The 25,934-nt window shown below is 30.6% G+C and overlaps 1 protein-coding gene across 3 annotated transcripts; it reads right to left on the bottom strand.

Annotated features, from left to right (window-relative positions):
* Positions 1 to 863: 863 nt before the first annotated feature.
* Positions 864 to 24,928, bottom strand: LOC111040719 (protein abrupt-like). Of its 3 annotated transcripts, none has more exons than XM_022324724.1 (8): positions 24,454 to 24,928; positions 22,029 to 22,240; positions 21,769 to 21,954; positions 21,471 to 21,692; positions 21,074 to 21,386; positions 20,938 to 21,000; positions 5,536 to 5,834; positions 864 to 2,468 (listed from the first exon to the last, which is right to left on the bottom strand). In XM_022324724.1, the coding sequence occupies exons 2-8, from the start codon at positions 22,221 to 22,223 to the stop codon at positions 1,701 to 1,703; spliced, it is 2,046 nt and encodes a 681-aa protein (XP_022180416.1). In that variant the 5' UTR covers positions 22,224 to 22,240; positions 24,454 to 24,928; the 3' UTR covers positions 864 to 1,700. The 3 variants fall into 3 exon arrangements, with proteins under 3 accessions (XP_022180416.1, XP_022180415.1, XP_022180417.1); XM_022324723.1 differs by lacking the exon at positions 24,454 to 24,928 and adding an exon at positions 22,343 to 22,502; XM_022324725.1 differs by lacking the exons at positions 864 to 2,468; positions 5,536 to 5,834; positions 24,454 to 24,928 and adding exons at positions 10,160 to 12,205; positions 22,343 to 22,513.
* Between the last annotated feature and the right edge of the window lie 1,006 nt (positions 24,929 to 25,934).

The raw sequence follows: 25,934 nt of genomic DNA on the forward strand, positions 1-25,934 counted from the left end.
ATTATTATTTAAATTGTACTTATAACGTAGTAAAAGAAACCCAATTAGTTCAGATTTTTTAATTTAATTTCAAAATCGGCTATCGTTTGTTAACCGCTTGAAAAAAACTAATGCTAATTTTGCACTTTGATTTGTACTCTATTTTTTTAAAAAAACGTGTAAAACATAATTAAAAATAATAATTCAAAAAAACACGATATTATATACATTGAGCCTTATAATTGTTTGTATATATCATAAATTAATATATACATATGTTATGGTAATACCAAAGTATTATTATTTTATTGTTTATTTTAGTCGCATGTATAAAACATAATATTTTAAGTTCTATAGAACAATATTTTAAAATTATACGTTTTTTGTAAATTGTATTTAAGATGATGCGTTTGCATAGGTATATATTTCGAGTCTCATAATGAAATCATTTATATTATATAAATATTACATTGTTGTTGAACACATATGAAATGAGGAAGTCTTCAGACTATACTGTTAGCAATTTTTTATCATTGAAATGCATACTTGAAACAAACGGGTCAACACAAACAAAATGTGTGTTTATAATTAGACAAAAAAATAAATAAAAAATAAGTAATTAAATGAATTTAAAAAATAAAACTCATAGGGGTTTTCAATAATGGTACTACGAGTTTTCGACAAACTTAATGATATAACTTTGCTGCATCACTAAAATTGTTTTTATTAATACTGGTTTATAGTTATGAGGTACCTACTTTTAACTAACGAGTTAATATGGCATGTTCTTTAAAGACAAAAAAAAATATTATACATATAATAATATAATAAATTCAAGTCTTGTGATAAGAGGTTGTGATCGATTTATTACTTGGTGTCAGCAAAAAAAACACATTTTAATATCTACGATTGAGGTAGTTGAAGAGGAATGGTATGGTATACTATATAATATTAGAGAGAGTTTTACCCGTAAAAGGTTTCGTAAATATTATATTATTATATAGGTGTATATTATATACTATGGCACGAACGAAAAGAGTTTTTTTTTAAAAAGTCTGATAAAAACATTTAGGAACAAACATGTTTGAACTGTTATGTTGGACTGTTAAACAATTTAATGACTAGTCGTAAATAAATAAAAACGTAAAAAAAAATAGATTAATAATAATAATAATAATAATAATAATAATAAAAACACCGGATCAGAAAATAGATCTACCTACGTTTTCTCTGTGGGGCATTGAATCAAAAAAATTTTATACCGTGTTTCATGATAGTTTTCGCTTAGTAAGTATGATAATATTAGAAATTATTGTCCTCCGAGAATTTCCGTTGACGTATACATAATATATATTCACAATGTCTTTAAAAAAATAAATTTAGATCTTATACGGTACAGGTAGTTCCGTCCGCGAATATCATCGTACACACGACCTAACCCCGTCCGCTACACATTATAGCTATTATTATATTATATTACACATTAATAATAATAATCATTAAAATATTTTATATACGTACTATCTTCTCTCTTTCTCACTCTCTCACTCTCGCACTGCAGACGACGAATCGCGGTTTTATTCGATATACACTGGAAACTAAAAAGGCCTAAGTCCTAAATTTTTTTTTGATTTTTTTTTTTTGATTTTTTTACACTTCTGTTTCGTCGCTCTCACACCGGCGAACGGTTGATGCGGTTGTGGGGGGGCGGTTGTGCCCTATCAGTTCTTGCCGGCCTGCAGCGGCAGTGGCGTGTCATTGACGCTACCAGCGGCGGCGCCGTCGCTATGCCCGCGCCGGCGCCGTCGGTCGTCATCGTCCTCGTCGCCAATGTCCTCATCAACGTCCTCGTCGATGTCGTCCTCGTCAATGTCGTCCTCGTCGGACGCGGACGAGTAATCCGCGTCGTCGGGCGCGATCTCGTGCTTGATCATGTCGCCGGCGATCTTGGACGCGTAGAACAGCGGAGGGTTGGTCTCAACCAGCGCCTTGAGGTACGAGTCCAGGAACGCCTTGTTGTTGTACGGCGAGATCTTGCTGTCGCCCGGCTGCAGATCCTTGCCGCAAGCCGCGAACGACGGCAGGAACGGCGACAGGGCGCCTCCGCCGCTGCCTCCGCCGCCTCCACCGCCCACCCGAGCATAATTGTCGATCAGGTCCATGGCAGTGGGAAACTTGCCTCCACCGCTGTTGTGGAGAAGGTGCTGCTGCTGCTGCAACAGTTGCTGTTGCTGCGAGTCGCTGAACCGCTGTTGGTTGTTGTTGTTGTTGTTGTTGTTGCCGTACTGCTGGTGGTGATGGTTATTGTTGTTGTTGTGGTGGCCGTGGTGGTGATGACCGGACGAGTTTACGGTCAGGTCCTCGGGATCGTCGCCGCCGCACACGCTGCTGTTGGCCGACTGCAAGTCCAGCTTGCCGTCGCCGCGTCGGTGGCTGGTGGTGACCGCGTCCGTCGGCGAAGCCCTCGCCCGTAGTTCAGCTGGTGATACCTGAAATCATCAGACGCGCATTAGGGGGGGTGCGATAGCGACTGTGTTTTCTACCACAATATGGACCTGACTCATGGCTATAGTTGTAACAACTATCCTAAGGTAATCGTGGATAAAAATTCTGGAAATATGTTTCTTGATGGGTTAGGCTAAACACAAGGCATAACTCACCGATTTGTCTAAACCACAACGCAGGCAACATGCAATTTACAATTTGTCCGGTGTAATTTGGACAGCTAATGTAAAGATAAAAATATTACCTCTGGTCAAGACTTTTTTTTTAGATCTTTAAATTGTAATGCGAATTATGAGCATTCTAAAATCGTAATATTTTCCATTCTTTTATGAGTCACTTAAAATTCAAATATATCAATAAAATCCTATATGCGAGTTTACCCTATAGATAATATTACATCTTTAGATTTGATTATAGAGTAATATAGGTACACTATAATACAATTATTATACAACAATTAAGAATAATAATGAAACCAAGCCCACAAAATAGACTCTCCTGAACGAAAATTTTAAATGCGTTGTACATTTTTAAGATGGAAACAACTTCGTGTTAGAGGTAGCAAATTTAAGGTCCACTTAAATATATTATATTTTGTCACGACACAAATTAATTTTTGTTTTCTTTATTAATCACTTAGGGTGGTTTTTCACAACTTTATAAATTAGTGCCAATTTTCACAGTCCAGCTATTAGAATTTAAGATATAAACATGGATACTATAGTTGCTGTTGTGAAACCAAAAACCGCACACTTAAACTTGATAAAATACACGACGAAACCGCTCACTTTCAATAGGTAAACCACACTACACAATTAGCTCATCGCTTACTTAAATTTAATTATTTAATATTTATTAAAAATGTTTACATGTTAAAATAACAATTTCACCTTCTATTTTTTTCATTTTGGGCGGTAATATGAATATCTAGTGCTACCTAGTGCTTCTCCCAAAATTGTGAGTATACTTGGCTACAATTGTTGACGTTCATATAATACATCTACAGGTCTGAATAGGTTCAAGATTGTGTGCGATATTTACATTTTATGACAATCCAATAAAGCGTACGGATTTTGAATGCTACCGATAACATTAATAATAGGACGCAATAATTGCTTAGAGCAGCCATAGTAATATAAAAAAAAACATTTGAAAACAATGTTACACCTCACGCGATACGAGTATATATGGCCCCGCGGTAGAGTTTACCGACCGCTCGCATTTCCGTTCCCTGAAGTTGTATACGATTTACAACGGGACGAGCAATAAAATGGAGAGCCATATCCTTAATTTTTCGGAAACACTGGGGATCAAAAACAGTACGCAAAGGGGGCCTCTCTGTACTGAACAATGAACACTCGTAAAAAAGTAATAACTATTATTACAGTCCTTGAAGCGCCTACAACATAAAACAGATAAAATACCGAGACACGAAAGCTATTGTTCTTAGCACAACAAATTTGTAACGACAATATTATAAAAACTTCAACGGCACTCGGTGAAATTGTGAATATTTTATTAATTATGATTGAATATTAAATCTAAAATATTTATTTCCCATAATATTAAAATTAAACTACGACAAGAATATATTTTACAATTACATTTTGTTTTTAACACACCTAGTATAACTTTATTTTGCCAATATTCGTTTCAAATTATATACAACATTGTAATATTTTAGTTATGATTTTTAGATAAAATCTAAAGAACAAACAAATGGGTCATCGAAAATAATATACCTACCGAAGCACCAAATGTTATTCAATGCACATTGTTCATTAATTATATTTATAATATTTTAAGCATTGCTTTTATAAACAAATGTTTGGATATTGAATAGTTAAAAATCATAAATATTTGTATACACCTAACATCTATATTTATATAATTAATTATGAACATAATTTAGTTAATTTCAGCGTGATGCTTTATAGTTTATACGATTCCATACAATTCTAAAAACGTGAAAGGCCAAAACCGCAAGGTAGACCTTCGTTATTACAATATTCGAATGATATTATTAAAAATCCAAACATTCTTAAAATTATTTTATTTATTTAAAAATATTTTTTTTTTAAGTTATTCAAATATAAATTTATTGTCTGGGACTTATAGCACGTGCGCTTATAATAATAAAAAAGTATTGGTGAACACTATGTGTCTATATGTTAATAAATAAAATACATTGTAAAAATGTTAGTGAATTTAAACTAGAAATGCTGTATACATTTGCATTAGATATTATTGTGAATATTTTCTGCGCAGAATAAATTAGTAGATTTCCTGATTTTCATAATTGGATACATGGAAATATTTAAATTTACAAACCGCATAAACAGATTGATAAATGTCAACCTTCTAAAGTCTGAAGACAGTAAATTTACAAATAATAATTTATCTTGGGTTTGTAAATGTTCGAGACAATATAATATAATGCACCATTTTACATTACACGTTATTACAGTTGATTGTCTGATACCACACGTTAACCAAATATTTTCACAGTGTATAAAATATTTGTTAATGCCATTTTTTCTTTATTTATTTTTTCACTGTAGACATTTCTACCAAACACCGTCTAGAATTCGTTCTAGAGGTCATCGATAGGGCGATAGATTTTTTTTTTTAAATAAATAAACTATTTGGTACACATTTTCTTAAACATTTTTACACTAATGAGTCTTTTCCATTTTTTTTAATTTTAAAATGATTAAACTTCCTTTATAAATGACTGAAATATGTACTCAGTTTTTTTTTTAATAATGTAAAAAAATGTTTAAGTGGGCAAAATTTTAAAATCATTGTGATCAAAGCATTTTTTTTAGAGCAATAGGTTATATTATATATAGCTATAGGTTTAAAGGCATTTAAAATCCGGTCTTGGTCATGAATATTGAGGTTCGATGTTTCGAACGTGACTAGGTCTCGGTTAACACTAATTGTCGGGGTTGTATAATGATTGTGATGTTGTTACGAATTTCCATTTGGTTTTCCGGAAAAGCACACTTGAAAAACTATAATAAATAACATATTTTATTCTCGTAGTACCTTGACTCCGGCTTTCAGCAGCAGGTTGGACGCCAGTTCCGGATCGAAATTGGACGGCATCGGTTGCACGGGTAGGTCCTTGGTACTTATACCGCGGTGTTGACGCGACATGTGCGAGTGCAACGAATTCCTCGATTTTGCCACCGTGCCACACAGCACGCATCTATATCCAGAACACACGGTGTGCTTGTCCTCCAGATGTGTGCGGAGCGTGTGTGCCGAACGGTAGATCTTGCCGCACTTGGGACACGGTCTCGGGTCGGTTGCCCTCACTCTGGTCATCTCGATCGATCTCCTTGCTGAAAGATTTAAACGTTTAAATAGACAAGCCAACAAACAAACAAATAAATAAATATAGGTAATAATATGGTAAGTAACAATATTATAATACACAATTATATTAACTGTATTAATAATAATTATTAGGTACCTATCGAGAGCGTCAGCTGGAAAATCATTTTAAATTGACCAACACTATATCAATATATCATAATTCATAGTATACTTCATACTATATATCCTATAAATAATCCAGAAGAAAAAACTGAACAATTTTAAGAATATTTTTTAAGCAATTTGAAATTCAGATGGCTTGCTTAGGACGCTTAGGTATGATTTAACCATAATAATATATACTAACTACGTCAATATATACGGTACTCTAGGAACGCTATCAGTTCTCACCGCTTGTAATCAATGTCTACATTTAACATAACACTTTTATGGAAAAAAAAAATATTCATAAGTTGAATAATTGCATAACGTATAATACCATGTCGTATACAAATTGAAATATATTATAATTTTAGTCTATTGCGGTCGTTGACCTGAAACATTGAACAAGTGAAAACACTGTCCCTACTCGCCTCCCCTTGCAAGCGCCCTTGTTTATATTATGTATAGTTATCTTGAACGCGAGATCGACATATATATAGGTACCTCGTGTTTGGAAACGTGACATTAATAATATGCGATGGATGCGAATGCAAATTTTTACTAAATAAAAACATTTTTTTTTTTTTTTGTAAAATGTCACCTTTATTTATAATATATTCATATTTTTAATATATAAAATAAAAAGAAACCCATAGGATTCTACGTAATACCATATTTTAACAAACGATCGATGATAATCCGTTAAGATTACAATTTACAGCAGAGCATTTTGCCATAAATATATGTATGTATACTCATGTACACGTAATAATATATTATCATAAAATACACGACGTACACAATAATTGTCGAAGAAAAATACACCTCGTACAAAATAATAATATGATTGTGTATGTAATCAAATAATCGCATAAACAGTTAACTACTACCTATATATCATAGTAACGCACAATGGGTATATCTCGAATAAATCATTACTAATATATAGATAGACGGCTGTTATTATACAATTTCTACGACTTATAAGTTATAAATTAAAATAGGTATAACGTACAATAAACCGTAAAATAAATATTTATTATAATGTAAATAATATAGGTAGGTACATTGTATAATATTAGTATTTTGAGTTTTGAATGTATCAAATGCAATGCAATATAATATTTTGATGTGTCTGTAAATTTATAATAGTATACGCTTACGAAATAGGTTTTTGGCATTTGTGATTTGTTGGATTACAGCGATATTCATATTTTTTTTAAGGAGATTTAAAATATGGTTGATTTTTTTTATGCATATAAACCAGAAGTAACCGGAGGTTTAAATTAAAATAATTATTCCCGTGGTTCGATTAAAATGTTGATATTTTTTTCAAATTCGTAAGTCTGATTTCTACAAGTCTCATAGGAAATACATTTTTAATTTTTCTGACTTTTTTTTACAAAAGTTGAAAACCATTATGGAGATTTTTAAATGTAACTTCATAGCTAAAAAATGGACGTTGGTAGCTGCAGGATGAAAAATAAAATAAAATAAAACCACGCCCTTAAAAAAATGGTTTTAACCGCCTTCTTCACTTATACACAGATAAAGTAAATAGATTGTTTCTTACAATATATATAACAAAAAAAAACCCTAATAGATGCGCAATGAAAATAATATTGAATGATGTAACTCGGACAGTTTTTGTTATTTTCTTAATATTGGGTTATATATATTATGTGGAGATAATATTAGTTAGCGATTACCAAGTAAAAACAGTTTATATCGTTTTATCGTCGTAAAATTTTTTGATGACAAGCAACAATATACGGTTTGCTGTTAATTGATAAATATACACAAACAACTGTGTCAGTATCGATCAGTCTTTCATTGAATAGAAATAAAAACAAAACGAAATGAAAAAAAAAGAACACTAATCTGAAATTCGCTGTAAGCATAATAATATTATGAAGAGTTTGATGTAAATATTATGATAGGTACAACTCATAAATATATTGCTTATAATATTTGAATTAATATTTTCATGTAATCAATTGAAGAAGTTAAAGAAGAATGGTAAAATGTTATCTTCAAGTATGAAAAAACCACATGATCAAATTTAAAGGGGTATAATATGAGGAAGTTTATATAATTATATTATCCATTGAACGAGACTAGATGGAGTATACTGAAACAGATGCGTCTAAACCAAAATAAAAAGAATATTTGAATGATTGTCAATAACATATTTTAAATTTTTATTTCAAAGACATATTAACAGTTCAATATAAACTGAGAGAGAGACTACACGCGCTATTTGATTGTTTAATAATGTGAAATAAAAATAAAACCAGCAACGAGTGATACCATAATAATAAAGTTTTTGAATTTTTTACTGCAACGTTTTTCATATGATGACTAAAGTTTTTTTATTATAATATGAAAAGTATCGAAATATATGGATTTATATAGTTTAATATTAGTACATCATAAATTCAAACAATTTTAAAGGCCAAAAATGGAGAAATGAAAAGTGCTTAATTATTTTATAACTAGAAAAAAAAACATAGGTATTCCCAGAAAAATCTTTTATTTACAACGAAAATATTAATTAATAAAAATAATAGGTACATTTAATAAGCCAAATAAGTTTCCAGTGGGTCGAAAGGAACAATACCAGATTTTTTGTTTATATAGTGTTTAGTAACAAACATGTAATAGGTATCACATAATTGAGATCGATCACTAAGTTTAATTTCAAAGAAACAAACCATTTCACGTACATTAAAAAACAACTTGTATTGCTTTGTTTTAAAAACAAATTTATATTAAATTTTATACAAAGATAGCACCCGAAAATGACCAATATACTTAAAATCTGACCTTAACCGGTTATGTTGCTTTAGGTACTAATTAATAAGTTTATCATATTAGTAAAACCAAATTGAACGTTACCTAGGTAATGACAACGTTTCAATAGATAAATAAAATATTCCATATTATATAATAGAATGTATTTATATAAAATTGAAATTTTTAATTATGAAAACATTTCTTTTTTCAACAACCAAAATATGCCGAGTGCTAACCAACTTTATAAACAATAAATTAAAATAAGTTCGAAAATAGCTCGTCATAGATACTAAATTTGTGTTTTAGTTGCTAAACTACAATTAAATACAACGATTTTCCGACATTTTGATTTTATAAATTTTGATTACATTTTAGTGTTTTGAAATTTCTAACTAACAAAATAGATGAAAACAATATTATGATTTGGATCTTGTTGACTGAATAATGCATTTAACTTATTATTATACAATTAATATACTTTAAATTTGAATGGTATAGTTATTATCTATATTACTACACATTTATTTAAAAAATAAAATGACTAATAAACTATAAAAAAATCTAAATTAAACATTTGAAAAATGATATATAAAACATAACAAAAATAAAAATAATTGATTATTACAGTAGACAGTGTAAAGTAAGTTTGGTATGTAATTATTGTAATCTATGAAAATGAAAATGAATTTTTTGATGAAGTAGAGTACTTTTAAACACCATCATCAAAAAATTTTAATATATTAAGTGTTTAAATATTAAAATGGTATTTTGTTTGTATTAGATATAAATATAAATTTAAATTTATTTATTTTTGGATTCATTGATGAATTAAGAAATGCAATGGTCCGACTACCTACCAAAATACTTTACCCCGTGTAACAAAAACATAAGCAACTTTTTTATAAACTAAAAATAAAATAACCAATAAAATATAATTAAAACATGAAAGGTATATTTGTAGGTAATTTTTATAACGTAAATAAATGTAAGATATGTAATAAAACATGATAATGCATTATATAGCTGCACTTCATTGTCTGAAGACAGTTTTGATATAATCAATCAATGTATTAATTATATGACTAATATCTAATAATTATTTCCACAGTACTAAAGACTAGAATCGGAGGACCAAATTAAGGATAAATGACGATATAATATAAAATATACATTATTTACGCAGTCGTATTTACATAGTAATAAAATACAAATAATCCTTACTATATTATATATGAACTGTAAAAATATAAATATATATATATATATATGTTTAAATTTAAAATTTAACGAAAATCATTTTTATTTTTCAACCGTCAATAAAAACGTTGACTGTTTCACTGAGAAATAGTGAATAATAAATGACAACAACAAATTTTCATTATTTCTAAATGTTGGACTCATATTTTCGGTCATAAATATCTATATCACTATATCACTCAATTATGTATCGCATAATGTTCAATGTGTCATCATATTATCTATTATTTAGTATTTCTGATCATTAGTTATATATATTTTCAAAAGTAATTTAATAATCCAAAGGACTTATTAATGATTATGTTCAGAAGTAGTCGATAAAAAAAAATCACTTTATTTGAATGAAAAAGAAGTAGATTTTAACTGTTTCATTAATAACTATGTATTAAAATAAAATTGATTGAAAAAAGTGTATATTTGTATTAAATTTTTATTATTATTATCTGGTATGAGGATGAATAGAAAGAATTCAGTTATGATTTTTTTATGTAAATATTTTGTGTAATAAGCACATTTGTATACACGACAAAGTAATGACTAATGACGAACACGACGAATCGTGAAGAATATTAATCATATTTTCTTTTGTAAAAAATGCTTGATGTTTAGATTTATAATTTATTGGTATTATAATATTATTGATCGTGGTTTACCGTGAATACCAATTATTATTATTAAAATCGTGTGTGATACGCATTTTTTGATTTCGTAATTTTTAGCGAACATGTTCAAAAATAAGATGAGCAAAGTATGATGGTATGCCGCTTAGTATAATATGCTACGACTAGGTAAGTATTTTATGATATTTCCAAACGTCAGCATAATTAAAAATATATTTTTAATTTACAAAATTTTCAAAATTGGCACGTAGTTAGTCGTTTAAAAAAAATGTTTTAAGTAATAATTATTGCTAAAATTGGATGAGCTGACGTCATAACACCCCTCCCACGTATTCGAGTTTTTCCCGCAAATACGAGAGAAGAAAAACAAACCATTATGATATAATATATTACGTAGGTACCTATTATGCAGTACGAACGATCCGCAGTTTATTGAACGTCAGACCCGAGTGCGAACCAGATAAACACGCGGTATATACCTAACCTAATACGAAAGACGGTTTGGAAAAAAATCATTAAAATGATATAAAAGTAAACCTCGAGTAAAATAGAAAAACAAAAAAGTCGTAAACAATGACCTCGCCGTCGCCCGACATATACACGCAGTATAAACGCTGCGTATACAGTATACACGTAATAATATAATAGGTAATAACGTATTACACGTAATATTATTTAGTATCGGAAACCATGGGTTTAATATATCCATCGAAATCCCGTTGTCGAAGTGTACATGCCTACACAGTGTAGCCGGCCTACACTTGGCTAAACTATTATTATTTTAACAGAATTAATAAATGAAACGGGGAACTATATAATAATAATATTACTAATGTATTATCTGGTAACGGCAGATTTGGATAACATATAGAACTGGGAAGATAGATCGGGGTTGTTGAGTCGGTTCAACACGGACGCCGAAGGGGACGACGGTAAGGGTGGTACGAAACTGTTTGGGGGGTGCTGTTGCTGTTGCTGCTGCTGCTGCTGCTGCTGCTGCTGCTGCTGCTGCCGCTGTTCGTTATGATCGGCGGCGGCGGCTGCAGCTGCGGCGGCTGCGGCTGCTGCTGCGGCGGCCGCGGCCACGGACGCGTGCGACAGGGGCTTGATGTCGGGGTGGTGCGACATGAGCGGTTTGACCACGGAGGCATTGGAAAAACACGAGGAAATGGTGGCCGACGGGCTGTGGGCCTGCAGTGGCGACGACGACGACGCGATCGTCGATGGGTGCGAAGGATGGTGGTGGTGGTGATGGTTGTGGTGGTGATGGTGACCGCCTCCACCCCCGACACCACCGCCGCCCGAAGGTAAGTGCATGTGCATCCTGCTGCCCCGCTGTCGGATGCCATGGGTTTGCAACAGGTGATTGAACAGATACTGTCTGGTCTTAAAGTGTTTACCGCACACCGGGCAGGGTTCCCAGTGCGGAGTGGCTGAGTGGACGTTGGCTATGTGCTGCTTCAAGTTGCTCACGCTGCTATACACCCGGCCGCATTCTGTGCATACTGGCTTCGGTTCGGTGGCGTTCAAGTAACATCCCATCGTAGGTCCACCGCCATCCCCTGGAACCCCACCAGTCTATTGTCATATATACGTGTCATACAGCATTTTTTTTTTTTTTTAAAACATTATTTTTTTGGTTTCTCTTCATGGCCTATATCTCACACACGTGTACCGTTTTTGTCACAGTGTCAATGATATTGCTTATTTTCTAAATTATATAATATTTTTGATACATATTTTTGGCCAAATATTATTAATCTTACAAATATAATAATATTATTTATAATACTTTTATGGTTTGCCCGAACTCGAGGTAAGAAAAATTAAATTGTTCTATCTATATAGACATCCGATTTATAAAATTAATTTGTATGTTAATACTTTCAAAGTTTAATCACTCAAATATTCAAGTATAGTTATGTACGTTTAAAGTTTAGGCGAGAGGCGGGAGAGGAGTATATACCAAGTGGTTAGTAGGACAAACAGGATGAGATACTATAAGTCTATAAATTATAATGTAGTATATACTTTGTTAGACAACGACTTATTAGCTATTTTTAGTTTAGTTTTTTTTTTATATTAAAATTGGCAAAATTGGATTTTTTATTAGTAGAGAATGATGAACTGGCGAACCCAAGTTAGCCCCAAGTATAGAACTACAATTGTCTTAACGAATAATTTTCAATAGTTTCGACTATGTATTTTCCATTAACTATTAATTCTATACATACAATCTCAGTTTTCATTTCCGTGATAATATTATGTTGGCTGCTTATTGCCATTTATTAATTACCATAGCTAAAAGCAAATAATTACTATAATACTATTCCGTCAAAACATAACCTTCGTTGAAAGTAGTGTATTACAGTTCCCTTTGTAAATTGAATTAGATACACGATAATGAATAATCTGTTTTCAAGTAAAACAATATTATAATCAAAGGTTAGATTTGGGTATTAAAAGTAAGCAAAATGTCGTTCACGATAAATCATTAATTTAATTCAATAAACCAATATTAAAAACTGTTTACTATTTATAGAATATAATTAATATATTGTTTACTTAAATGTTAATGATAGCTGGTACTATTTGTAGCATGAATTAATTACACACGTCATACAAATACTTACATAATCAACCTATCTCGTATGTTTCTAAAAATCTAAGTATATTATAATATAAGAAAAGTGAGACTATAGTCCGTAAAATTGGCCACGACAAAAATGTCCCGATACAAATAATAGCACAATTACAAAAATTCTAAACTAACAAAATGACCAAAGAAAATATGGCTAAATACAAAGTTCGTATAAGTCGCTCTGCTGTTCAATTTGAATTCAAATTAATTAATCAATGATAAATTATTGTATCCCTACGATGATAAACGATACTGGTCGGAAACAGTAGGTACGTCTAAATTTCTAAGGATTTTTTATTTGTTTATATTACTATAAGAAATTTATTACTGTTATTTAAATTTTTAAGTACAACATTTAAAATTTGTATAAACAGCTCGAAAAGAACCAAATTATTGGGAGGGCGTGTAAATAGAAATTGGAGCGCGTGCCACTTTACTTTTGACCCCTAAAAATGCAAACAAATGTTTGCTTATGTGTCCCCTTGTTGGTTGTTTATAAGAAGACGAATGGATGGTGGCTCTCATTCTCTATACGCTATATTGAGTATATATTAAACTTAAATGCACATAATGTTTCAATGATAAGGAGAAACAAAAAGTTAAAAATATTTCTAATAGTAATTTAATAATATTATATAGGTACACGTTTATTGTTACAAAACGGGTCTCTTGAACGATACTTATTTCACATTGCTTTCTGCTCTGTAGAGAATAGAGATTAACAAGATCTGGTTCATTAACTAAACTGTGCATTTTGACTACACCTAACCTCAATCAGCAGTCAGCAGACTACCTATAATCGTACCAATATAATATACTTGTGACTATTGTAGATGATTTATTACGAGAATTTATTTAAATCACTATATTAATACGATCACCTCAATATGTTTACCATATAATATTATCACTATAATCCTCTTAAATTCAAAACATTTCAAACGTATACTGTATAGTTTTCAATTATAATTAATCGTTACTCATTAGTCTTTACTCGTTAAAAAAATTTAGCTTTTGAAGAAATAAATTTAATTTTGCTCGTAATACTAATTTGTTATTTAATTACTTAAAATGTCTTTCCTTTATTTGACATAATACTTTATATGAGCTTTTTTTTATTAATTACAGTTCTTACGAAAATTAAGTTAAACATTTTTATAACAATTATATTAAATTGAATTTTCTGAAATGCTTTAATATTTACACTAGCTTGGAATGATATAGTGGTATTTATAAAGTTTAGTTACATTCAAAACTAAATAATAAGTTATTTATCTTTTAATTAAAACCTTTTGCTCTTTACTATTTTCTTATATTATTAATATTTGTTTTTTAATTTAACATTTTTTAAACAAAATTATAGCATGCTACAATGCTACATATTTTATTAAGTAAAAGTACTACCGACTATATAAAACATTCAATACATTAAACATAGGTACCAAATTGAATTTTCATAAATCTAGATAGGTATGATATACATTATATATATATATTATATATAAATCTAATAATTATAACTCAAAAATTATAATTTGAAATTATCGACAGCTCGAAAAAAAAATTATGGTTTCTTTCAATTATCTAATACAATTTTATGACTCAATTTAACATTTAATTCAATATACTTTTTAATACGTAAATTTTTAGTTTACAATATAGTCATGAAACCATTTAATCACGACAGCTTGAATTTTCAGAGTTTAATTTCATAAGCAAACCAAATCATATTATTTTAACATATTAGTGCTCCGTGTATTCCGTTCTCTTAAATTAAGACTTAATGAGGAATGACATTTCAAGTATTTGGTTTATAATGTTTAAAATTTAATTTAAGTTTTAAAAGCAAATTAACGTAAAAAAAATAAATGCATTAATTTATAGTTGAATAAAGTGATCGGGAAAAGAAATCGCAGAGAAATGTTGTTTCTTAGTAGGTAAACTGTTAATAACTATTTTAGAAGAAACCAATCTAATTAAAAACAAGTTTTACAACATTTGTATTTTATTGCAATAGTATGGGGCAGTTAATCTTTTAAAATATAAAATATTTATAACTAAAAAATTGTTTTTGAACCCTTCAAGGTACGATTTATTGCTTATCTTTGGTTACGATGATATAAGAAGAACCAATTGAAATAAATACATTGTGTATTGTTTATGATTTATGAATTAAAAATAATGGTTTAACAAATCATATCTAAAATGTAATAGGTATTTAATAAAAGTATCTAGTCACCTACATTATATTTTGAAAGAAGTACTTATATAATTTGTCTATTATCAAAACTGGAAGTATATTTTTTTATGTTAAATTGTATGTTTTGAATTTATTTATTAAGTAAAATCATGTAGGTATCAATCTAATTTAAAAATTATCTTTGTATTTGTGTTCATAATTTAAAAATAATAAATATTATTCAAGTTGCAACAAATACATACATTGTGTACGTAATGAAGAATGATTACTAGCCTTAAGTTTTTTCGGTGCCAACATATAATTAGACAGTCCAAAAACTAAGGTCACTTTATTATGAACCATATTTATACAGCAGTGCCTTAAAATTTATTGCACGATCTCACCATGTGCCGTGCACATGTGTTCTGAACGATTCTTAAAATGTGCAAGTCAAATATGTGGCAGAACCGTGAAAGAGACTGGAATTCATCAACAACCACATTTTTGTTAATTTGTAAAATATACATAATGATATGTAAGTGAACGAAAACAATTTAACCCAGAGTTATTTTAAATGGTATTTTAGTTTATTTTCTAGTTGCATCGTATTATAAATATTCGAAAAAAATAATGCTACAAGAATCATTTTAAACAATATAATTACTAAAACAACTACGCACACTTTATTTTTTAATTTTAATTTTGGTAAAGTACCTATCTCATATTCCCATCTATGTTTGATTGAAAAATAACTGTTTTTAAATCACATATTTTGAGATATGTTCATTACAGGCACTATAGTTATTACACATTATGTCTGTGTTATGAATTTAGAAAAAACTTATTATCATCATAATCATAATAGAATAATTATAAAATGTTGTAGAACATACAAATATGTTTATTTAAAATTAGGTACTCAAGAGTGGCTCAATAATTAATTCATTCATTCGTACCTACATGATTTCCCGGATTTCCAGATATATAAACATAATAATATGCTATACATATATATATATCATATAATAATAAATAATCAGAATACTTCTTAACCAAGTTGAATTTATTAGATGACGAACAAACACCAAAAGTGTCTATACCAACAAAAATATGACCATATCAACAGTATAAACAGATAGCTAATTTTAATTTTTACGAAATAATATCCACATTATAAGAGCAATTTGTTGCCTCCGTTATGCAATATTTACATTCAACGGATCGTGTTAAGGTTTTCTTGCGATAGTTCAACTTTTTAGCAAGTTTTGGGTGTATAATATAGCATAAATTAAAAATGCTCATAACTAGTTTAAAAACTGAATTATCAAACGTATGTATGGCGTCTTCTAAAGTATACTTTATCAAAATTCAAAGAAATGACATTTGACAATATAATATAGTTTCTTCAGTGGCATTTATTTATAGGTAATAATAGTACCTATGTACCTAATATTTAATTTTAAATGTATATTATAGCTATTAAACATAAAACATAAGATTTTCAATAATAGTTAAGTAATTAACGAGAATATTTTATCAATGTTTTCGCATTAAATTGTAAAAAACGAAAAGGTACTGCGAATTAATACAATAGGTACACAAATTAAACAGTTTTAATAATGCAAATACTCGAATCCATACACACAAATAATTGTTTAACAGATACAAATTTCAAATAATTTATAATTAAATGGATTTTCTTTAATCGTACTGTGTACTGTGCACTGTGTATTTGAAGACTAACATTTTTATTTTAAATTAGAATTTTTTACATACAGGACAAATAAAGTTGAAATATATTTATAATAATGTGAAGTATACTAATGTATTAACCAAAGTAAAAAAACACGAATACACGATCGCAAATCGCAATATCATACAGCAGTGTTTTTATAAGTTCTAACAATTATAATTTCACAATAAATGCATGTAATACTATAAATATTATTGATGATTCATAAATCGTAATTAAAACGACTTGTTTATTAATTTTAATTGTTTATTTAATACTTAAAGTGTTTAATTTTATTAAGTATTTTTATTTTACTCGTTTAATATTTTGAGTCATTTATTTTATTTTTTAACATTAGATACTATTGTTATTTTTATACTGTGTGAAATACGTTTTGTAGAATTATTCGAACCAACTTTTTAAATATACGAAAATTGCCACGAACTTTAAGATTTATACATTTTTGAGTTCTTTGAAGTGTACCAACAAACGTTGCCCTGCATGTGGTACTATTTTTATCTAAAGTCCTAGTGGCGAAAACATGTTATAACAAAACAATTTAGTCGTAAACAACTCTGATCATCAATGCATACAGAAACATCTAGTGAAGCTCAGCGAATGAGATTAGAATTCCGTTGATTTAAAATTGTTTTATTTAAAAAGCAAACTTACATATATATTATAATATTATGTTTTACAGTCATTAATAATATCAAAGTATTAATTTCGAGTTGGTTCGGTACACACATAAACGTTTTCCAGATGGGAAAAAAATATTAAGTACATACTCATTCCGTTACAGTCTAGAAATAAATGTTGATGGTTTGACTTTACACAAAGTGTATTTATATATGAAATACATGTTCATACATATTTTTGAAATATGTATAAAGAAAACGAAAAAAAAATGAACAATCTAAACTCTAAATTATCAATAAACCAAATGATTGTTATCTGATTATTCAATCTTACATAAATAGAATACAAATAAAATATATCACTGAGCATTTTAATTTCATGATCTTTATTTTTAATTAATTGTAAAATATGTAGGCAGGTACCTAATCAGAAACTATAGATTTAAAATCAATTTATCAGAAGTTAGTTGCTGGCCAATTCGGCTTAACATATAGGTAGATAACCTGATGTTGATGTAGAATGAATTACTATATTTTATCTATTTAAAGAATATATTAAAATATTAAATCAATAGGGCATGAACCAATTTCGGACCAAAGTTATAACTTTCCTATTAACCGATATTTAAGAGAAAAAAATTTATCAGAAAAAATTGTTTAATTATATCAAACACTATCTAAAACATTTCTACGATGCACAATTTAAAATTTTTAATGAATATTTTCAACATTAATTACATACATTACAATGTACAACTGATATTAATAGGTAATAGGTATAGTTAAAATTAAAAAACAAAAACATAAAATATTTGGCTTAACAAGTCTTATAAAAAAAATTATCATCCTGAGAAGCCAATATATTTTAACAAATTAAAAATAATGAGCCAATTCGCTTTATGTATTTATACTTTATATTTCTTTTAATATTGTAAATTTACTCATAATTCATCAGTGCATAGTAGAGCTATTATTAAACGTTGTTTTATTCTTTATCATTAGCCAACTTAATGTTTTTTTTTTTTACTTTTATTATTATGTCCTATTTTAAACTATTCTTAAACCTCTAAGATTTATAAGTTAATTTTATCTTTTTAAATAAATGTAATTCTTCAAAGAGGGATTTTAATTTTTCTCAAATAGCTTATTAGTGGTAGACACATAATACCAGAATCAACTTATATTAAATTGTGAACACAAGTTGGTTATTAACTTGATTATAAGTAGGTTCCTCAAAATTATCATTATTAATACAGTGAAACCTCAGTAATAAGGGAAAATAAGAAGAATTAAAAATGTGTTCACTTTGGGGAATGTATAAAGTAAAATCTACAAGTATTTTTTTGATGAAATATTTAAAAAATATATATAAATAGTTTATTGTAACATCCATTTCATATTGGAAAGTGTGTATATATTTATACATAGAACTATAAAAAGAGTATTCAAACAAATACATACATATTAAGCATATAATTTTAAAAATGAAACTAATTTGTTTGTTGGAATTTTCATTGGAAAATAAAAATAAATAATAATAATAATAAAAATAAGCCTTTTAAATTAGGTCAATGATGTTGTCTACACTCTACATAAATTTATAAAAACAAGATAATATCATAAAAATTCAAAAATTTGAATAGATTAATTTAATATCTAACGAAGATTTACTTTTTCACCTACCATCTTGATTTAATAATTAATTTTTGTTTTCATACAAACATATACACATGATAATTAAATATAATATACCTATATCATATTTTTAAAACAAATACAAATGATTAACTAATATTTAATCATCATTAAATTAAATTTGTAAAAGTATAAAAAAAACTTTAGATGGATAAAGATTAAAGTAAATTGTAGGCTTTGTGAGGATGTTCACATTTTGTTCAACATTTTAATGCGATTGTTCAGAATAATATTAAAATAAAACACTCAACAATACAAACTATAAACTTATGAGTCATAGAAGTCGGTATAAAACAATATTATATGAATCACAGATTCTCTGATTTCTTTGTATCTAAATCTATATTGTTTTTAAAATAACTATACTCTTATTTTTTCTTTGAATAAAATCCATACTTATTCAATGAGAGAAAGCATAGATTCTATGCAACCCACCCGACACCACGGTGTTGAGCGGGATGTGGTGAAGAACCGATCTTAGTCAGGCCCGCGACACTTACTCTAGTTGGATGGAGTTTATACAGTCTACTCGTACTTCCCAAGTACATTACAAGTATCCAATACTCCTACTAAATTAGTAATCAGACTCAAACACCTCATTGCTAAAGAAATATCAACCAATATTTAACCAAACTAATAAAAATTGAACTAGCAGTTAATAATTTATTATAGTTGTCATATTATGATAAAAATGAAGATCAATCAAAAAAATTCTTAGAAAGTTTCAACAAAATTAGTTCTGAATACAAATTGGATAGTTTCTATTTAAAATTTAAAATTTACCATAAGTATAAAATTAGCATATTTGTTATTTGTTACTATTTCTGTAACATGGTAACTAAAATCTAATTAATCAAATTTCTAGTAGGCAGATAATTCTTCTTTCTTATTCATATATAATTCAATAATATTACAGTCAATATACCAATAAGCTAGTTCTCTAGTAACACATAGAATACAATTTAAATTTAGATTCAGTAAAGAAATATATATCAGTAACCAGAAATTGTTGATATTATATCTATATGACCTATATTATAATAATAATATATAATATAATATTTATGATCCTTTGAAATGTGTATTTATTAAAAAACTAAACTGTTATAAAATGTACCTATATCATTCAACAATTTAAGTTGTTAAGTATTGAAGATCATACAATGCGTAACATGAATGTCAAGCAGTAAATGCATATATTTTTTCCATGACATACACAAAAATGTAATTTTGTTTTTATAACTCTTAAGTTTAAGATTTTAGTTGAAATTTTTTTGTGAAGTAGTAGATAGGTATATTATAATATTATTTTTAGTTTTTAGGAATAACTAATATTAGGTATATCTAACTGACAATTTTAAAGCATACTGCAATTTTTGTTAGTAAGCATAAAATAAATATTCACTCACCATAGCTGTTTTCTTGGCTATTGTTGTGTATGCCTGATGGACCTGGTAATAGACCCGGCAATCCTAAAATAATTAATACATTTATTATTTATTTAATACTTAACAAATTAAAAGGTTTCACATAGAGTAAACAAACCTTGTAAGCTACTTATAATTGAAACTCCAGATGAAATTGATGTAGGAAAAGAATGCCTGGACTGTTGTTCAATCGAGATTGACGTATTGTGTAGGTCATGATTATTACCACTACTTGATAAAAAATCTACCGGTTCTAGTTTTGAATGTTGGGCCTGAGATATTTGAGGTTGAATAACAATGTCATTGTTTTGTTGATTTCCATCTGAACGGGTATTATCATTAACTGTATGACTGCCATCTGAATCTCCAGAATTGCTATCTTCTTCATCAGACGAATGCCCAGTGACTGACGAGTCAACTGCATTTTTATTCTTTAAATTCAAACACAAGCAAGAATTAGTAAGTATACTAATTTCAAACACATCACACATGATTCAGTATGTATTATTTATTACCTGACTTGACTGTGATTGATTCAATTCCAATGCTTGAACAAGCAATGATGGTGTATCTTTATCTCTCTCAGCATTATAACTACTACTAGGAGTCAGTGGTTGAGTAGTCAACTGTTCAGAGTTATTGCGTTGTCTTTTATATGGTGGGCTAGGTAAATTATCACTGGCTTTATTTTTTCCAACAACATCAACTGGAACTACGCTTGAACTTCCCCACGAGGACTATTAATTTAAATAAAACTATATAAATCAACAATTTTCAACAAACAAAATCATCTATGGCTAGTTTAATACTTACCGGTTGGTTTTCTTTAGTAAAATCAACGAGACCTCGTACTTGCAAGCTACGAGCAGTCTTTAAAAATTCTGGTAAATGTTCTTGATTAATCCGAACTTCTCCATTGTACATGAAACTTAATAATGCTTCCATTTCTTGTTTCTTAACATCGCGAAGGATTACAATGGGATGTTGGCATGGATTTGCCTAAAAATCATAAGGATTCTATTATGTTAAATTGCTTTAAATATTAATATATATATATAATTTTAAAGTCATACCTTGAGCAGAGATCTGAAGTAAGGACTACATGCAGAGAGCACAACTTTATGTGCAGTAAATGAATGACCGTCACAAGCTATAGTAACATCTATAAAATCTTCTTGATCGAGTAAATGTCTGAATGATGTTATAATACTTGTGTGGAATTCATTCCAGCGCACGGAATATAATTGGTCTGTATCCATTCCGCCCATTATTGACTTATTTTCATCTAAAAATAAATAGTCATTTTATAAAATAAAATACATTTTTGATTAGTGATTAATTAAATTAATTTATTGGTATCTAATATCTAAATTGCTTAAGTACCTACCTAATTTGAAATTCAAAATCATTGAAAGTTAAACATTTATCTAAGGACTGAAAGGACTTCAATTTTACTTGTATTTCTTAAAGTTTAAACTGTTTACTTAAGTACTGAAAATCACATTAAACTATCCATAAAAACTAAAAATGTTAAGATAGTAAATTGTGCTAAATGTAATTAAAATACAATTTCTAAATTATTTAAAGCATAATGTGAAATTAAAAGGCTTATAAAATATTTTAGTAGTAATCCTAATTATAGGTGGATAAAAAAAATCCCTCAAAGAATGTACCTACCTAAATCATCATCTAACGATTTTTAAATTACCTATACACTCAAAAAACGTATGTTTAATTGTAACATTCCGGGTAACATTCCTACACAAATTGAAATTTAAAATGTGTTTTTTAAAGACGGTCACGTTTTCACAAATCGCAAAATAAAAAACATATCTGCAGGTAAGTACCTACTTAATATTATCAATTTTATTTAAACTATTTTCCAAAGGAGTATTTTTTCTACAAAAACATGTTGAACGGCAAAACTCAATGAGTGGGGAAACATAGGTAAGTACTAGGTAGGTACTTCCCGTGTAGTATCTCCTGCAACGTTTTACGTAAATATCAAATTTAATATTTTTTGGGACAATTAAAAACGCGAAGAACGAGAGAGCTAATATTGCGGTGAACAGCGCTGAAAACGAAAAATTCCAGGGACAATTCGAAGCATCGCTAGAATACGTTTGGGCACTTTAATGCGATAAATATTAATAATATTGTAAATAATAATAATTGTTATAAAAACCATCGTTTGTCGGCCTGTCACCCTCGTGGTGTTTAATAATAGGTATAATATTAATATTAGGGTATTTACGATAGTAAATCCGCGACAAGCGATCGTTGGTTAGAAAAAATACCTCTATCGTAAATATCAAATTTAATATTTTTTCGGACGATTAAAAACGCGACGCGCGGGTGCTATACTATTGCGGAGAATAGAGCTGAAACAAAAAATTCCAGAGAAAACGTGTGGGCATTTCATTCCGATAAATATTAACGAAATAGTTAATAACAATAATTATAATATTTATTATATGTTATAAAAATCATCGATCGTCGGCCTGAATTGGTGTATTACAAATGATAGGTAAATGTTAATATTAAGGTATTTTAGCTTTTCCGCCAACGATAGGAAATCCTCGAAAAGCGAACTTTGATAAGAAAAACGACCTTCATCGGGCGGGGATGAAAGAACGTGTATATATATTATTATTGTTGTTGCACCCAAAGTGTGTAGCTACTGTAATACGCCGCCCCCACCCGATGGGAAAAAAAGTGAAAACGACAACAACAATAATAATAATAATATTGTTGTAAACAAACAGACCGTCGTCAGTTCGTTGACAACCCTTCGACGACGAAGACGATGACGACGAAATAGAAGAGTAAAATATTATTTAAGACATCGAAATTATCATATATGATAATAGCTGGCTGTCGTGCTAGGGGTGAAAACGAAACGAGGCTGGCCGATTGGCGTTTTGGTTTCCATCGTAGTTTGGCGGGACCCGACGGAACCGCGCGGTCGATACCTACGCGTTGCGAATGGTCAGCATAAATATAAGTTGACGCGATATTTTAAATTACGCGATAATATAATGACAACGATAATCGCGGTGGCTGATGACAATAATAACGATAATAATTACAAATCATTGTTATTGTTATTATTGCATTCGGTGCACTTCAACATACTGGATGCGCACGGTACGGCGGCGCCCCGTACAGGCGTGAAAACGAGCGCACTCGACGACAAAAATAAATTAATTCAGACCGCGAAAAAAAAAAAATTGTAAAACGTTTGGGCGGACAAAAAAAAATTGAAAATCAGATTTGATCAAAAAAAAAAAAAAAAACAGGTGTATATAATAAAAATATTAAAAATATAATAAAAAAAAAGTTTAAATTAATTAATTTACCTACTATTTTTAAGATATTAATTACTATGAAAAAAAAAAATGTGATAATACAAATTTAAAAAAATATAAGTAATAATATCGAGTGCACAATCAAAATAAATAACAAAAATAATTAATAATAATAATAACAACAACCTACCTCGGTCTACAACGGCCCCGTCGACAGCGAACGGCGAACGACGAACGACGATATCGGCGGCGCGGCGGTGGTCGTGTGCACCGGCGATACGAAATGCGACGACCGAAAAACGACGACGGCGACGACGACGACGACGGTGCGGCGGCGGCGGCGGCGGCGACAACAATGTGTGCGTGTGTGTGTGTGTGTGCGTGTGCGTGTGCGTGCGTGGAGGAAAATATTTCGCTCACATGGCGGCCGCGGGCCGACGTAAAAACTGCGCGCGAACCCTCACGGCAGACGGGCGCCGTTGCGGCCTGGACATGACGTACCGCCGCCGCGTCGTCGTCGTTGTTGTTGTTGTCGGTACGATGGGCTCTGGTGGGGGGTGGAGGGGATATCGGTAGTGCCGTATCTGGTGGTGGTGGCGGCGGCGGCGGTGGAGGTGTCTGCGGCAGGCGGCGGTCATCGAGTGGGTCGAGTGCGTGTGCGTGTGCGTGTACTGCGGTACTGATGCGAACGACGGCCGACTACGCACATACGCCGCGCGACGGTATGCGGCGGCGGCGGTGCGGTGGTGCTGGTGCGGCGCGGCGGCCACCGATCGGGAAAAAAATGCTGGGGCGGGGAGGGTGCCCGAATTTTTTCCCACGCGTATTTACCTACGACGCACACGCGGCGCGAGGGGGGCGCCCGCGCACGCACACGCACTGCCCGTCCGGGAATCGCGTAAAAATTCGGAACGTCCGTCGGCGGGGGAAATGATAATTATTGGGAGAGACAAAAAATGTAAATAAATAGACGAAAGAGCAAAACGGTAATAACCGCCGAAAAGAGGCGCGCGCGATTCAAACACGGTCGCGGTTTGAGGAACACCGCGAGGCAGTGTCTCCTCCCGTTCACTCTCTCTCTCGTTCGCCACTCACCTCACTCCGCCGCCCGACCGTTTCTCGCTCGCACGCGTCGCGACCGCGCACGGCGTGCGGAAATTTGCTCACGCGCGCCTGCACGCACAGCGGCGCTCGACTTGTGCGCCTCCCCTCCAAAGCGGCGGCGGCGGCGGCGTGAATGGTCGCGATCGGCGTCCGCCGTTTTCTCGCTTGATTATTTTATTTATTTTCGCCACTCCTTTCACTATCCTTCCGTTGCATGCCGTGCGCGACTGTAAAATAATATATTGTTATCATTCAATTTATCGTCCCTGTTTTATGCAATTTACAGGCGGATTTCTGGCCGGTTCCGAAAAAGACTTCAACATAGAGCGGTGGGAAGGGTTCGAATTTAGGGTGGCACGTAAATTCTACTGGTTAAAATTAACGAATGCTCAACCGAAAATATTTTCAAAAAAAAAACCAACACTTCAAACTAAAATAGGTATGGCATAATGGGTATGGTTGGTAAAATGTAGTAAAATAGGTATTTCCGCTTTTATCAGAATTAAACATCGCAACAATAGAATATTAATAATATTATGATACGAAAGTGTCTACACGATAATAAAT

The sequence above is a fragment of the Myzus persicae genome, unplaced genomic scaffold (genome assembly GCF_001856785.1).
Source record: "Myzus persicae strain clone G006 unplaced genomic scaffold, MPER_G0061.0, whole genome shotgun sequence".
In the NCBI taxonomy this organism is placed as follows: Eukaryota; Metazoa; Arthropoda; class Insecta; order Hemiptera; family Aphididae; genus Myzus; species Myzus persicae.